The following is an 18,361-nucleotide window of genomic DNA, read 5'->3' as shown; positions in this document are numbered from 1 at the left end:
ACTTATCAGCGCACCCTCGTATAATCAATTATACTTTTCAATCTTAAGAATTGTAAAGAACCGCTGGTATAATTTTCCACCATCATTAAACCAAGGTTTATTATTGAAATGTCAATGTACGTATAACGTACGCCAAATATTCGCAATTTTTGCATTTATACAGGATGTTCGAAAAACAGACCGAGATGTTTTAGATGGTGATTCCATTACTTTGTACAAAACTTCTGGATTCCTCCTGCGTCGGTTTTTGCCGAGACGAACTTGCTGACGTTTCGCCAATCATCACGTTGGCTTCTTCAGAGCTTGACACTGAAAACTGGCCCGTATTTTAATCTGTACTCTGTTGTACAGATTTCTGTAGACTCCCGGATTTTTCGTTGGTAGAAGAATTGATTACATGCAAGAATTTTAGTTTTATCGAATAAAATTTTATGTCCGGTTCCGTGATTGTGTTCTTGTAGTTCTGGGTTCAGTGACTCGGACTGAGATCGTTTTACGGCTCTGTATACTACTGATACTATTGATAACCGATGATTTTTGGATCGAATTGTGATGTGACCATCGGTCTGTGTGAGTAGGTTTTCTGTAAACACGATGACCCAATGTTAGGTCTGATTTTCTATTGAAAAGAATATCTAAGAATGGAAGGTTATTATTATTTTTCAACTTAATGGTAAAACGTATGTTAGGATGTATAGAGTTTAAATGTCTAAGAAAATCTACTAGGGTTTCTTGACCACGAGGCCAAATAACAAAGGTATCATCGACATAGCGTTTCCATAATTTTGGTTTTAGATGAAAGGTGTCGAGAGCTTTCTTTTCAAAGGCCTTCCATAAATATACGATGACTGGTGATAGTGGAGAACCCATAGCTGTTCCCGAAGTTTGTTCAAAAATTTGACAGTTATAAGAAAAATATGTTCCAGACAAGCATTTTTCGATTAAGCTGAGAAGGTTTGGTTCTAGATTCTCGGATTTTAATATTTCTGAAATGATGTTGACAGTTTCAGGAATAAGAACTTTGGTAAACAGGGATTCTACATCGAAAATAACTAGAGTATCTTGTGTAATGCTTTTTAATTGTTCAATGAAATGAAAGGCATTAGGTGCGAAGCTATCAGTTTTCCCTGTAAAGGGTTTTAATAAAGAAGCTAGATATTTTGCTAGAGAATATGTTGGGGAACCAATGGTGCTGAAGGGGTACTCTTGGTTTATGAATCTTTGAGAGTCCGTAGAGACGAGGAATTTTAGAGTCGTGGGGGGTGACAGATTTTTTCACAGATTCTCATAGACGACGTAAAATCTTTTTTAAGTTGACGATATTATCCATCTGTAAGAATATCTTGAATCTTTTCCTGATATTCATTTGCGCTCATGACCACCTTAGCATTTCCTTTATCTGCTTTTAGATTTTAGGGCAATGCGTTCAGGCTTTGCAATATTAGGTTTAGGAGATTTTGGTTTTTTTAAGGAGTCTATGGAAATCTATAAACAACCTACCAATCTTAACCGCGATTCAGGTCTTTATCTGTCATCAATATGGGAATCAGTCATCCGAGATGGTGTTTATGCCCTTCATGTAGCTCGGCCCCTCTCAAACAATATATAAGCAGGTACAGAGTAAAATACGACCCGGTTTCAGTCAAGCTGTGAAGAAGCCAATGATGGCGAAAAGTCAGCAAGTTCGACTCAGCAAAAACAGACGCAGGAGGAATCCATAAGTTTTGCAAAAAGTATTCAGAAGCCTGTGGAAGATTATACGTCCTGAGTTGTCCAAATGTTTTCTTAAAAAACATGTTAAAAATGATTATTATACAGTCAATTGCTACTTGTTGTCAATCGATCGTTAGTACTTATTTCTATAACATCAAAATTCACTGTGTATTATTTTACCCTATAAACTTCAGATTCCTTGTCAACAAAATGCGGTTCAGAAAATTTAGCAACATCGTTACTGGTCGACAATTCAATAATTTTTAATAAAGGCGTTATTCAAATGAATTCTGACAGATGTACTAAAACGAAGAGGAGCTTCATTGTTCATAAAAGTAATTTGATTAGAATACGATTTTTTTTTCAACTTAACAGCCTGCGACTTGAAAACTCGGCATTTCCGCACCCATGTATATAAAAACTTTTTTTTTTCATATTTTTAACAAGCAATTACACTTCAAAATATCTCCGTCTTTGTTTCGGACACCCTGTATAAAAATAACCAATTACGAAGCACAATTAATTAACGAATTAAGTCAACGTTTATATTCTTAAACGTAAAAGTACGTAAAAACATTTACTGCTACTGTTCCTAACTGTTTATAATTTTAAATGGGGTTCAAATTAAAATAATAAAACTGTTATTCGCATAAATGTTTGGAAACGCGCGTTAAATGTCAAAAATATTGTTAACCTCACGGATTTACATACCATAATAAGTAAATCACTGCCGCGGCAACTTTTCAAAAAAATATTCGCGACTGACTTTTCCGAGGGGATGACAGTTTATGACACTGAACAACCAGCCCGTCTTCTGCGTTACGTCATCGCCAGAATGATAAACTCGCGTGGCGCGGAAAGCGGAAAAACCGCAGCCTCGTTTGGTGAAAACGATCGATCGGTCTATTTTTGTCCGCCGCGAACTCGTCATGATAATTTCGCGTGTGGCTGGTACGAGATAAGGTACCGAGTTTGCTGGGCCCATCGCGTTCTGCGGCATAAATTTTGCCTTTTTCGGGGGGTACGAGTAAACGTGCCTTCCGGCAGAAATCAGTTGGAGGCAGCCCCCTCCTTGTCGTTCAATCTTTAGTGGGTACATTTTTTGCAAATTCGTATTTTTGCGTGATAATAATAAAGAAAATAGTATTTAATAATCATTAAATTATATGCATATTGTATCAGTAGACAATATTTTTAAATACGAGGTCTGTAAATTAAGTCATGAAATGGAACGTAACCTATCTGGCAACACTGGATTCAGTGAACTGGGTGGGGAGGAGGGTTCAACTCGCACCAGTCATTTGTTTTTCCGTGGCGATTTTTTTTTTAGGAAAAATTTTTTTCTATTAAGTTCTGAAAATGAGTGACCTCAATTTCGAGCACAACGCTGAGCTTGGAGGTTTAAGGCATGTTCAGAAGGAAGAACCACGAAGCCTTGATCTTCAAGAACTGATGAAAATGTTGACATAAATGTTGTGCGTTCAGATCATCGGTTAATGGCCGTGTGTGTAACAATCGAATTTGATTCACAACTGAAAGTCAAATCAATCGACACTTTTAGAGGGAATTTTTTGAAGGATCCAGCGTGTGAAACAAAACATCAAGAACAATCGGATGTTAGACCACGACAATGCTTCTTATCGCACAGCAATAAACGATTTTTGGGCCATAAAAAACATTTGTATTGCTTATTCGCCCGACCTTACGAATTTTTTGTCTTCCCGAAGTTAAAAAATCATTTCAAAGGACGTGATTTTTGGAACAGTCGGCTGTAAACGAAAAGCTGAGAGCTGTTCCAGAATCGGAGGTTCAGTGCTCCTATGAAGAATGAAAGAACCATCTCCATAACTTCATATATAACTTCAGAAGGAAATTATTTCAAGGGTGACGATATAGTCAATATACAATTGGAATTACTCCATTGTTATGTTACTTTGTATACGCTTTAAGTAAGTTAAGTAATAGTTTAATAGTTTAATTGCAGAGTATTCAGTATTTTTGTTTAGAAAAACGTAATAGAAGTTTAAGACAAAAAAAAGAAACAATAACTACAACTATTGTCGAGATGTATGGACGGAACTCAAAAGATATAATCCAATCCAATCAAAAACAACCAGTTTAAAAAAAAAGGTTAGTTTCATCAAGTGAGTCAGTGGTGTCAGATTTTTATACTTACGTCCCCTTTTTGTTATACGGAATGTGAGTGTAAGGCGAACGCAGAATGTTCATTTTTTGGAAAATATAGGAAGACGTTTAAAGTATTTCGCCATTTTTTGATGCCGTTGCGTTTCCGCCGAAAATAAGTCCATCAAGGAATAAAAATGAAACACTTATATGGTTTGCTATTCTGGCGATTTTATGGATTTTTTAGCCTATATTGCAGAATATATACTTTAAATGAAATTTTTCTCCAGATTTGGTTGGCAAATATTGCATATTGTAGATGTGTTAGCAATTTATTATTTCTGGCAATTCTATAGCAGTCGCTGCGTGAGGAAATACGACGAAGGAATGGTGAAATTAAAGAAAGATTAATAAAAGTGACCTCAAAAGGGTCCTAGTTTTATTAGAGTCCTAACAAAACACACAGTAACAAATGTTTCAAATTTTCAGGGAGCTGCGAACAAGGAAGCACTTCTCATTAAATTATTGCAATGGTCGTTGAGACGTCAGAGCAATGGCCGTGACTGCGGCGATCCAGATGCTTTAAATATATTAAGAACAGAAGAGGGCGGTCAGATATTAAGGGAACTACTCGTCGCCTCTGCCGATAACGAACAGACTGGGAATAACCAACGCCTAACTTTGGAAATTGTCGGCAACTCCAAGACTATCGAAAACCATCAAAGCGAAAACGGAAAATCGAAAAGAAAAGAGTAAGTTACACGAATTTGCGTTTGTTGAAATTGGACGCTATTTTTGGTTTGGTTAATTCCCGTTCTATTTATCATGCGTCGCGTTTGAAAAATAACCGGCCGCCCGAAAATAAGCAACCGATTAATTTAGAATGGGGAAAATAATCGCCGGAATGGATATCAAACTTTAAAAATAGACGCGAGGTACAACAATCTCCTAGTTCACTATTTTTACTCGGAAAGTGCAGCAATCCCTATAACCTCACCCCACTGATCTAAATACCAGGATGGGAGGATGGTTTATATAAAGTATCACTGTCGGCCCGATTCACCTGAGAATATTAACAAAGTCGCGAATTTCAGTACTTTTTGTTACGCGGGTTTAAGTATTTAAAATCGAAAGCATTTGTTTTGTCAGATTCCATGATAAAAGTAGATGAGATTTCGATCGATTAGGGTCATCCGACACTATAGGAGCATCATTTTAAGTTTCTTATTTGCTCTCTTAAATTTTTATGTAACTTTTGAAGAGCGAGTTAAAAATGTCCAATAGCCCATATTTATGAATTCAGAATGGAAAGATTGGTCCAGAGAAATGAAACATGGAGTGGTTCATATCTTTGACATTTGATAGGTGTTATCGGTCTAAGTTGATTCAACTTCCTGTCGAAAATTACATAGAAAACATCGTTTCCAAATTCAAATTCCAAATTCCAAAATAGGAAATAAGAAAGTCTGAAACCTTATATTTTTGAATGCATAATTTAAAGATATCTTCAGAAAGATGAAAATATACACATTTGACAGGGGTCATCTTTCTGATTCTGCTTCCTCTTCAAAAGCTAGATATAAAACATATCTTCAAATTAAAAAATTCTATATCCATTGACACAATTAAAATGTCCCTGCGTTTTTTATGGTTTAGGTTTTAATAAAGCTAGTGGATTGCGGCTCAAGGCTTGAGTCACGAAGGCATTTTTATAAAAGTATTTTTATGAAATCTCAGGTGGTCCAAACAGAAATGTCATAACTAAAACCCATAAATTTTGACATACGAATTAAACTTAAGTATTTAGTTTCCAAACAGTCATACCATTTAATTATTATTTTAATTTCTGCCATCTCTTCCTACTGTCATGGCTCATGTTAAACCCAAATATAACGATTATGAGAAATTCGATAAAATAGGGTCAATATAATTGGGTGTATTATCAATGTACATTTAATATTGCATACCCACACAAGTCTATTGTGACAGGAAACTTACTTTTTGCAATAAATTATGTAATGTATGTAAAAAAAACTGTATTTTCCATGGCCAACGCAATAAAATTAATTAAAAATTAAATGATTTGTATTTAAAATAACTCTTATGTATTATATTTTTGGAAAGCTAACAAAAATCCTACTAAAAATATTAAATCCTTTCATATTATTAAAAATAGCAACTATAAAAATATTTAAATACTTTCATACAACTTCGACGCCGTGTTGCAACATTGTTAACTAATTGGGAAAACTTAAAAAGTATTTAAACAAAAAACCTGTATTATTATGTTCTATAATTTCCGAGCTGAGTCCGTTATATACAGTGAGTCGGTTTTTTGTTGCAGAAGTTCGACAGTTTGAAGAATTAAAAACATGCCTCCTTGGGAGATTTTTAAGTTTTTTGTTGTATTTTTTAAATTTTTTTCCGGCAATTCTTAAAATCATGAATTGATCATTTATTATACCTATATTACACTTCAAAAACTCAATATACACTTTTTGCCTCTGCTTTCCAGTAAACAGTTATTTATATTCTCTGTTTGATTTGAAAACGTTTTAACCTTTTGACTAATATTGGATTTTAGTAAAAGATAATTGAGGATAAAATAATAAAGTTGGCTCTCTTCCAAGATGCAAAATATGTAGCGAATCGAATTGCGGTTAAGGACTGGAACAAAGTAAAAAGACGATATTATAGAGTCTCAAATCACTTTTTCTGACAATCTGACATTTATTGGAGATATTGTAAATTTAACCGATTATATATGCCTAGATTTACTATAGGGAATGCCTTCGACTCAGCTCTAACAAATCTTATAGAGAAAGACAACAAAAATAATTATCTTTCTAACAAAGCAAACTTGACTTATTCTTCCTATAATTTTTCGTATACTCACTCGATAAAACCACAAATACATACAAATTTAAAAAACAATGATAACGCTTTCAATTTGACATGCTGAAAATTGGTGTTAGCGGTAATACGACTTGAGAAAAATATGGTTAGTGGAAATCGTGAGACGGTGAAAGGTCCTGCATACTGTATATGTAGAACTTTGCACTTGTATGTGTGTCCTGAAAAAAGATGAGTTTGTTTAATGAGATCGCGATGTGTAGGCAAAGAGAAGACGAAGCAGGCTGCCACAAAAATTCTGCCTGTCTGATTTGTGTGTATGAAATTCAAATTTTTGTCTGATGAAGGAAAAAAAGATACACCGAACACGTCCAAAAAATACATACACTTGGTCGCTGATTTCGCTTGTTGGCAAAGAGCTGCAACAGAATTACAGTTTTTCTAAAAATTTGGGAAAACATTAGGGCCGAATGGTGACAGTTGTTAAAAAGAATCGTAACAAGGCTATAGGAAATTTTGTTTCACGGTGCATATGAAATGCGAGGGACTTTATTGAATCCCCTGAGCATTCGTCATATCGTCCAAATTCAATATAGAGTCGTTTTCCGTCTTATTCACAAAATACTTTTTAGCTTTTTCACCCGTCACACGTTTTTTTACAAATTTGTTGATAGGACATAATCGAGTAGTTTTCACGAGTTTCAGTCGGAATTCACATTCTTATCTCCTTATCGATACTTTTAAAGTTGTGCATAAATCGTCTTCCATCACCATTTTCAATGGACCATTACTATATACCTACAAATTTGTTGGGTTCATATTTTGTTGTTTTTGTTCCTTGTTGCCATTTGTTCAAGAAGTGAAGCTCGACAACTCCAATGAAAATCTGCTGCAGCTCCACAGCATATCATTTCGTAGTTATAATCAGCATTTACAAGAGACTCCGTATTTTTTAGTTTAGTATACAAAGTTTGGTGACCACTTTTTCAGTGGAATTGTATGGGTAACTGTGATTTTAAAGACACCGGGGTCAACTAAATGAGAAAAAAGTGATTTATATCGAAAATTACATTACCAGAGACTAATAATAGAAACCACTAATAGAAAGCAGATAAGTGTTACTGCTCTAAGGGACTTTAACCAGAGACTAATAAATATTTTAGAAAACCAGAAAAGTTTTATGGCTCTGAATAAGTTTCTTCGGAATTGCCTCTTTTTGTCCACATGTCGCGTTGTTAGACGAAAAGGAGGAAAGAAAGGAAAGGAAACCTTATAAAAATTTACGGAAAAATAAAAAGCAAAAAACAAGTGTGTCCCATTTCGACTAAGTATTTCCCTTAATAAACATAGCGCATTTCGTGACTTAAGCCTGCTTTTTTTATGAAATTTATCGAAAAACGAACTCAAAACAAATTTTGATATACAACTAGCCAAAACTAAACATAACTAAAGGTATTTTAAATACAATGCATATTTATATCTTTAATTTTAAATTAAATTGACATTTTCTATTAATGAAAAAATAAAATGAAAGATATATGCTTTGTATTTGAAATAGGTGTTATATATATTTTTGAAATGCTAATAACAAGCCTAAAATGGGACACACTGTACTTGTAAAATGTCGTTCGCGTCTTACCATTTTCAATTACGGATAAAAGTTTCTGGTATATATACCCCCGAAAAAGGCGCGAAACGGTATGCACTTTCGAGATTTTACAGGCGCCGATTTATCGGAGAGTCACGATACGACTGAACGCGCGGTATATGTCCGACGAAAATTCGGTGGCCACCGACTTGAGCAGGAAAAAAACCGGGAAATGGATAATTTTGACTACGCGAGCGAGAGACAAAGATCGCGGAATCTAATACTTCTTTTCACCTCGCCCAAAATCGTTGTTGTCAAACTCCTTATAACCATTTTAATTCATTAAATGATTCGAATTTCCTCCCACTCCCCTTGCTCAAAAATAGGGAGACGTGCAGGGTGTTTTTATGGCAACTTTTTGAGCACGTGTAGTTTCTGAGCTACGCTATTGGAAAAAATTGACAATTTTTTAAGCAATTGGTCGTTGCAACTTTTTATTAGAAATGGCGCATTTTTGTCATTTTAAGAAATATCACAATTTACGAAATATTTTATAATTTTATTTGAATAAGTTTCCTGTTGGAGGAAGACCTATTTAAAAAATTATAGAAGCAATTTTTATCATGAAGAATAGTAATAGGAAGCTCCTAGAAAGGATACGACTATAAAAATTAAATTAAAATTAAAAATTATAACTTTGTGATAAACAATCATTTCGATTATTTTGAATTTTCACAGTATTCACTCTCATTTATGGCTCTTGCCCGCATTTAATAAAACTTTAAATTGAAAATAAAAACTATAACAAATAACATTATTAGAAAAGAAAAACATATTAACAATTTAATTGTTCAGATCCAAACGCGTCGATGTTGCTTGTATTATCTTATAGTTAAGGTGAACCGATGCGTTTTATTTAGTGCAGTTAGCATTTGTTTAATGATGCCCTAATAGAGCTTTGAGCAAACATAACAGATACTGTAGATTTTTAGTTCCTCTCCCTTTTTCTTATTTAAACACGCACCATTATCTTTAAGTATGGATAAGATTTTAGAAAAAATGTAACATTATTCTTTTGCAATAGAAAACAAGGTATTTATTTACGCTTTTGTTTATTGATGCATTATTAACTAACCAGCCTACTGACATTTGCTTATTACGTACAGGATTAAGGACAATGTTTATAAATTACTACATTTCGAATACTAAAAACAAATTTATTGTTCTATGCAGAGTTTACATTCGAAAAAAGGGTTTAATATTTTGCAACATTCACAGGTAAACAAAGTAGCCATTTATAGGATATTGTTTTTTATTACGTTATTAAATTTTAAATAACTCCTGGAATATACTAAAAAATTGTCATAAATTAAACGAGAAAATATGACAGCAATTATATTTAACAACGGCTCCAGTAAATTTAACGGTCTTTTCGGTTGACATAAAACGAAAAATCATTCATTCGAAAATAAAACCGAAGACATGAAAATATTGTCACTCGGTTGTCTCACGTCTCACGTCTATTTAGTTGTAAAAATACAGTCAAAATTTCTGAAAAAATATATTTCCGGGATATTCGGTTAAACACAAATTGACATTTATTAAAAATTATTGTCATTTTAATATGAAGAATAAAAATTGTATTATGGAAACATGTAAAAGCTTGAATCAAAGTTAGATTCAGTGAAAACTGCATATCAATATTTTTTCTCGCATCCGATACGATGTGATGCCTGCCCATTACGAACGAAAATAATGATCGAATTTCGCACCTCCGCCGTTTTCAAAAAACCCACTCGCTCTTATTGTTCGTAATCGCGACCAACCGTGGCCAGTCGGCGGCAACTTGGACCGCGTGCCCAAATTGGGCATAAAATAGGCGCGATAAACTAGAATGAGTAATAATGGAGTAACCGAAACCTTGAACGGCTGAATTCTCACCCACGCTTGATGATGTTCGATTTATGGTGAATGAAAAAGATCCTTGCCAAAGAATCTCATTTTTGAAACTATCTGAGGTGACGTGAACACTGCTCAAACATTTGATATATGTATCGGGTGTCTCATTATATATTGCTTAATGGATATGTTCGTTCGTTCGTTTAACTTAACAAAAATGAGGTGTTTTTCTTAAACCTTACGATTTGGTAATAAAAAACATTAAATCAAAATTTGATCTATCAAGTTCTGATATTTTTAATTGTCAAATTGTTTAAGGCTTTCGGGATTAATCGATGAACTGTTGGAATTGTTTGGACAACATTTCATTTTTAATAATATATTTTTCCTCTGATTTAAATTACATAAGTAAGGATCATTTTTGACAAAATTTTAATAATAAATAGAGTTTTTTGCAAACTTTCAATGTTTAGATATTTTATATAATTTAAGTTTAGTAACATTAATTTAAAAAAGAGAAATGTTAGTGATAGGAAAAATTGAATCTCTTTATCTAATATTAAATGCTTTCTATTGTCGGATGGAGAAGTGCCAAGCTAAGATTGTATTTATTTTTTTTTATTTTTAAAGAAGGAATAAGGTGAGGATTCTCGAAAAATAGTAAAAAAATAACTTTCGAAAATAACAACTTTTAAAAATTGTCACATTTTTTCTTTTTGAAAGTCTTCAATTCATAAAATCAATAAATGTAAATCGGTTGGATTTTCTTCCGATTTTTTGCGTTTAGTTTAAGAATTTCGTAAGTACTATGATTTTCAAAATGGATAAAGGTATTGAGTTTTGGTAAAATCCAGTCAGAGTTCTTTGCCAGTTTTCTAAAAATCATTTTTGATTACGTCACTATATGTAAAGTAATTGGAGTATAGCAGCCAAGAGAAATAAGGATTATTTTTTGTGTAATAAATGTTAATGTTCGAAAGTATAATAGATTTTTTATTTATTTATTTGCAATTTTTTGCCAGATTTGCTTAAACTAAATTAAATCAAAACCTAATGAACTGTACCTATAAAGCCATATAACTATACAAATATCGTATAGTACATCGAATGTGGTAATTCCTAATTTATTTAAGCTGAACATAAATATGGAAAAAGCACAACGAAATGTAAAGCTCTCCTCCATCCGTTTGGCATGGATAAAGCATCAAGGAGAAATTTCCAGTATAACATGATAGCCACTAACCATTACGAACAAATATGCCATTAGTCACCAAGAGAAAGGACCACAGAAGAAGAAGTAAGAAGATTCAATCCCCATTTCACCTTGGAAAGTTAAATATTCATGCAGTTTTTTTTACCTGGATCGTTAGTTTTTCTTTGGAATCTCGAGATTGCGCACAACCCTAAAAATATGACATGTAATTTAATTTGCATTTTGCATTATTCGAGTATTGGTAGTCCGAATTGAGGGTGTAGTACTATAATCACGTACTATATCCGTGTCGTTGGTAAATTATGTCTGATAGCGTCAAAGTATATAAAATTAAGTATAATCTAAGTGTTCTATAGAACGACTAACGATTTCTATTCTATGCAAATTTAGATTTCAAAGTGGGTTTGTAACGTATCCACAGAATAACGTATCCACAGAAAACGATAATAGTGATAACCGGATTTGGATTTTTCGAACTGTGAAGCAACAAAACTGGCTTGAATTGTACTTGTAAAATAATAAACCGTGGAGTCGAAAATAAAATTTTAAATTACATGTAAGCGGTTTGGACCGTCTAATAGGCGCGTGAGCAGGTTTTTTAAACTATGGTGTAAGCGGATTTAAATAAGGCGCGTTATTACAAATGGGAGAAAGCAACTTACCATGTCGATTTGGATTGTAGATCTGGAATACGTGTTGCACCACACTGTGTTGAATTTTAGCTCCAAACTGTCATTATCGGCGACGTCTCCCGATTCTTTTACCTTTTCGCTTAGCCCTAAATAGGGAATGATCTCATTCCGTGTTGTAACGATTTTATCTGATAATGTTTATTGCCCCAGCGAATGCCGCAGTATAAACTGAGGATTAAGCGAAAAATTTAAGATACGTTTTTAAATCAATTAACTTAACGTCAAGGCACTTTATTTTAAATCTATTTCTGTGAATATTCCCTTTGATATCATAAAGGGTTATCGCGCAAGCGCCAAGCACTCACTATTAAGCTAACGATTTCCAAAAACGATTTAACTTTCGGCTCCGTTTATTTCATAAATTAGCAAAGTGCAATTAATTTTAACAAGGGAACGCTACAACTTTTAAACGAATCAGGATATAGGCAAAAAATTACACATTTTGCTTATACAGTGTGTTACACAATAAGATGCTGATAGTGGTGTGATTCCTTCGATGATTTTAAGAAAAAAAGTTTATATCGATGTAGGTCCGCAATCGATACAAAAAAAACGCAATGAGAATAACATATAATCTAGAATTTTTTTTTTTAATTTTGTTCACGTTGTTTGATGTTAGTTTTTCATATGAATATTACGAATATTTATTTCACTTTTAATTTAATTCTATGAATTTCGTGTCTGTTTTAAAAATGCAAATCATTTTTCAATAAAGTAGTGGCATACCCCGCCTCTACTGGTGAAAGTAGTAAAAATAATTTTCACTCAAACAAAAAAAAAATTTCTATGCATCGCAAGGTCCTATCAAATTTCAACAAAATATGTAAGACAGTATCAATAAAAATAAAAATTCCTTTGTATTTCGACTCCCTCTTGTTTTAAAATTTGATAATGCTTTGAAATAATAGAAATCTGAGCCCAAATTTTTTCCGTGTTTTTTCTTGGATGTTGTGTGTTTAATTCTACAGTTTGACCACTTAAATAGCTCCAACTTGCCTTTTAAATTAACAAATTATTTTATTTAATTATGCCAAAACGCTTTTTTATAACACCAAATTTTGCTAAACTCAGTGACGTAGTGATATCTTCGTTTAACCTTAAAATGGTGATGTAAAAGAATTTTATAACCTTTTTAATTCGAACTCGGCATATTTTAAAGTTTCGGAAATATAAACAAAAATTCCTAATATAAGCTACAATAAGTCGGTATTAACTGCATAGGGAAGGCTTCCATTACATCTAATAGATCAGTGGGTCCACCGTCCTGCTACGATACACGCCCTGTTTCTTAATTGTCCTTGTCCATATGGGGGAGGGGGATAATGCGATTGTACTATTTTTAAAAATTACACAAAAAATCAACTACGACACGCCGTAAAAACGATATTTATTAATCCAGTATGACACGCCGGTTATATATCCGAGGGATTATAAAAATAAATGGAATTGGCCCCGTTGTTGTGGTACCGCGTGCAAAGCGTCCAGGGTTGCCGTTTCGGCGTTTTTATGCTGTTTACGCGAAAATAACTTAAACTCTATACCGAGAAAAATATTTTCTGCGTTACGCGGAAAATCTAAATAGACATAAACTCGGGCGATTGCATCGCATTGCAAAATAGTATAACGTCGTGCGTTGTGGGCGGACATGTTGCCAAATTTGCTCGCGAACCTTTAATTTACAGAGAATTTTTTAATTTGAACGGTTCACAATTCGCAAAATCCAAAAACTTTTATAAGTCCCTGCAAATTAGAATCCTATGGAAAACCTTTTTAATATTAATTTTGCGGAAAAAAACAGATATGTGTATATAGATATAACATAAAATCAGATATCCACTTTTTCCATAATAAAAAAACTACCCATTGAACTGTTAAGAAAATAATAAATAAATTCAAGAATATTGGAAGTGTTAAGAAAAGATATAGACTATAAGAATAAGAAGTAACTTTTTATCTATTTTATTAGAACAAAACTGTTTTGAATTTAGTAATATTTACCTTGGAACTGGGTAACCCAGCGTCTAATAGAACTGTCACGCCACAAACATTGTCAAAATCGTAATTTTCTTATAAACTCTCATGACCAAGACTTCAAGATTAACGTGTGGTGTGCCATTTATAAAAACATATTAATACGACCTTTTTTGGCCAAACCGTGAATGTCGATATTAGTTTGCAGTTTTTAAAAACTCCCGTTTATAACTTCATAGACCCTTATAACAACGACAATGTATTTGGTTAGAGACTATCTTAAACTCTTCCATGCAAACTTCCACAAATATTCTAATTTTTTTTTGGCCCGACGTTTTCCTATGGGGCCACTTGCAACAAAGACTTTGCCATTTAGAATAAATAATTTTAGGCAAATGCCAGAAAACTTCTCCAGAAATAATAATTTTGAATGAGAGGGAAAATTTACGCATATTACTAAAAAAAAGATATCTGATGGCCGCATATACTATACTTATATACTTATTTTTCCTAATATTGATAAAAAAAAGTGTCCCATATCGTTCTTACCTGCTGAGACATATACTATTATGACACATTTAGTCTCCTTGTTTTGAAAAGGATGAAGATATTTGGTTTATATTTGGTTGCTTTCGTTTCTTAGCTAACCTGCAATTCGCAAATTTAAAAAAATAGATGTGAAAAAAGTGACTAGCTTGTCCTTATGGCGACACAGTAACGAAACTTGACTTACCATTTTGTTACCAATGCGTAAACGAATTCGCACAGACGTTTATTTACTTTAAATGAATAATTTAATCGGGAGCTTGTTAGTGGCCAATGATTCTCGACTATACTAAGCCCCATTAATATTACCCGCGGTAATGTCGGTTATAGCGTACGGCGCGTATACCGGATGATCCAAGTGCACAAATTTTATTTTCCTTTATTTTAGCATTCAAATAAAAAAATTCATGGATATTAAAAAAAAATCCAATGTTTCATTTCAAACTTCTCCAGAAAAACATATTTTAGATATATGTACTAGAGAGTTGTAAGGTTGTGGTATATTTACATAAGTATGAATGGAATGGAGTTTAGTTCCCTTTGAACTTCTTACCGTATTAAAGAGTAAAATTGCCAGATTAAAAAAACTGATAATACTTAACTAATTTGACAAAGAGCAATAGAAAAGCCGAGACAATGTTTAAGCAATGCTGACAGTTTTTGAAAATACGTTTTATTCAATTTATTAATTAACCAGAATTTTGACTTAGTCTCATCAATGAAACAGAAAATTAATGGAAAAAATTCCATTATGCAAGTATCACCCTAAACTGGTGGAGCGATTCGAACAAATTCCTCGTGCACACTCTGTACATGAACGCTAAACAATGCTTCCACTCAATTATCGTAACATTATTAATTTGCCCTAATGGTGGAACGAAAGTGTGATCACTGTTATAAATAGTTCTTCCTTAATCGTCTAGCGTTTCTTGCACGATGCACTCTGAAAGAATACTAACTATGTAGTTATGCTTGTTTACAGCGTTGTATGTGGAACATATTTATCTATTTCACTCGGATATGTGATTTGTGATACATATATGACTGCAAGAAATTTTATTTGAATCTGAAAATTTGAAAGTAAAGTTTATTATTGACTTATATTTTAATTAGTCATTAACCGGTATAACGTCGGTTTGAGGTGGTCGAGAGCTTTTTTTGTTTTCCCCATATATTAGAAATATATCGAACTATTCTTCAATCGCAAATTCATGGTTTCCTCGCAACATCCAAATCGGTAAGGCGACAAAATCAATAAAAAAGTAAAATTGTACCGGGTGGCTATCAATTAAGAAGGGGACTCGGCTGTAAGTAAAAGTAGGTAATTGTAAAAACTTATGACTAAAGCGGTCAAAAGAGAGTGCTGGAAATTAATTTTAAATAAATTTAAGTTACATATTGAAATATAGTTTCTTAAAACAAATTATTAATTTTAACCATAGTTTTTTAAACAATGTTGTCCTTGGCATTATTTATAATCCTATTTGGAAGGCGAAACTTTCATCTGCATCTCGTATTGAACATTTTGAAAAAAAATTTCCAGTTAGGTTTTTCCGGTGCGATATCTAGTATCCCATTCGTGATTTTGTCTTTATTTTCATTTTTGGTGGGGGTTAAACCTATAAGTTTATGAAAACAAACGCGGAAAATATCTGGTAATTTTATCTGCCACATATTGTAACTGCAACAAAGGCGTTTATTTACAAATAAAATACCCTATAAATCTTAATATGATTGGCGCTTAAATATCACCATTATAATTTTTGCTATTTTCGTGTGGACAGATGGGCATTTCTTTTTATACACTAACGCGTCAAACTTATATTTGGGTATCTTTTGTTTTGCAACAAAAGTAATATCGTTACATTTAACTTTTTCTTGAAATAACTTTTATTTATAGTGTTGTCGCAAAACGCCGTTTAGTGGCGATTCAAGCAATCTTAATCAACCTGCTCAGGGCCACGTTGACAACCTAAAAAGAGCCATTCTCAGTGATTCCACTCTGGGGTAATTGCGAAAATGTTGGAACACCCCACTTTTCCGAGAGCAAAAATCATTTAGCCCAAAAGAATCGATTTTATCCCAGCTTTACAACGATGTCCATTTTAGTTATCTGTAATATAAAAATATTTCTTAAAAAACGTCATTTAGATTAAACAATGCGGCCCATCCAGGAACTTGAAAATACTTTCCACCATTTTCTTTTGTCCGCTTTAGTCATAATTTTTTTAACCCACCCCCACCCCACCCCCCGACAATTACTTTTCGAGATAGATCTGAGCGTATTTTGAAAAAATACTGGAGTAAAGTCAACTGAGACCCTTCAAATTGACGAATTATTAGCGGCCATGTTGGTCGACGAATGCCGCCAGGTCTTATTGGTCGAAAACGAGATTTCGAATGCGCATGCACATATCAAATATCGCTACAAAAAATCCTTCATTATCGGCACCGTCCGTATATAGATGCGTGTGACCTTATTTTTTGACGGTTTTGAAAAATTTTTGTTTCAAAGTGTTTTACTCGAATATCCTTTTTTTATTTATTAGGCCGAAGATCGCGGTGAGCGGAGAGAAGAACGCGCGATTGATTTGCATAACAGACGACAACTCGGTGGCCGAATTGAGCGAAAAGGACGAAGGTAGATCTGATGGAGCGGTAATAGTTCGCACCAATTCGGAAACACAAACCGATATCGAAACGATCGCGAAAGCGACGCAAAAGGGAACGAAAAGTCACGCCGTCAAAATAAGCAGGCTTAGGAAAATGGGAAGACCACTGCAACCTCTGGAAAAGAGATACGCCATCAATGTTATTCAATATAAGCTGGATTTTTACAAGCATCGCAAGAACGACCTAATGTACAGGAAAAGTACGAACTGCGACCCGAGCGTGTTGCTGGAAACGTACGTCCCCGATGGCAATTTTTTCACTGTGCTCATTTAAATTGGTTCCAGAATATCCGGTGACGTGTTGAATGACGTACTCGTCGATTTAGCTAGGGACTTCAAGGTAATTCTGAATGATTTCGTCGACAAAATTTATTCGGAAGAGCTCGACCAGTAATTTTTTACAAATTAAATCTGGTTTTTTATACGGACATTTATTTTTATATAGCTATAATAACGAACTCAATAAAAGAAATGCTTGTGTTATGATCGTCGTTTTAAGCACTTTTTTTAATTTCAAGAGACCAACGGGTTCCTAGTATTAGAGACATGTGATACGCACACAATTTAACATGTTAGTTGATCCAAACAAAACCAACCAAAACTCTAAGGCCAACTTTTGCAATAAACTAAAAAAATATTTTATATAAAACGTTCACGGAATACCAACTTATATTTAAACGGAAAACCACCAGTGTCTTATTGCAAAGAATGATAGCTATCTAGTGGCTAATTGAACAACTCCTGGTAGCATTGTTGCTTAAAAACCACAGAATGACAAAGGGCGCGGAGGCGGCGCCGTCTAACGGCGGGCGGTGAAACGAAGTTCAATATCGATATTAACGCCAATTTTATTTTCATGGTTACCCCGCCTACTTGAATCCAAGGAACATTTCCTCCCAATTCCGCATTATTTTTGATATTAAAATTTCCGTATTGATTAAATTATTCAAGTATTTCATATAACATAAAGACGTGAATAAAAATAAAATGTTGACTTAGACCAAACAATTATCAGAAAATACAGTGGCCATACTTCCCTAAGCTACCTAAACTTATCGAAAAGGTCAAAACTGATCTCGCAAGGGATTTC

General features: G+C 33.6%; 1 protein-coding gene across 1 annotated transcript in view; it reads left to right on the top strand.

Annotated features, from left to right (window-relative positions):
* Positions 1 to 17,753, top strand: part of LOC132699509 (uncharacterized) — a 50,189-nt gene extending 32,436 nt beyond the window's left edge. The window contains exons 8-10 of the mRNA XM_060666263.1: positions 4,327 to 4,589; positions 17,149 to 17,505; positions 17,557 to 17,753. Coding sequence (XP_060522246.1) covers positions 4,327 to 4,589; positions 17,149 to 17,505; positions 17,557 to 17,665 — 729 coding nt within the window. The 3' untranslated portion in view covers positions 17,666 to 17,753. The remainder of the gene's footprint in view (positions 1 to 4,326; positions 4,590 to 17,148; positions 17,506 to 17,556) is intronic.
* Positions 17,754 to 18,361: the final 608 nt, after the last annotated feature.

This window comes from Cylas formicarius, unplaced genomic scaffold, assembly GCF_029955315.1.
Source record: "Cylas formicarius isolate icCylForm1 unplaced genomic scaffold, icCylForm1.1 PGA_scaffold_3__17_contigs__length_32017465, whole genome shotgun sequence".
NCBI lineage: Eukaryota > Metazoa > Arthropoda > Insecta > Coleoptera > Brentidae > Cylas > Cylas formicarius.
Note: the sequence above shows the minus strand (reverse complement) of the source record. Positions and strands in the feature narration are given on the sequence as shown.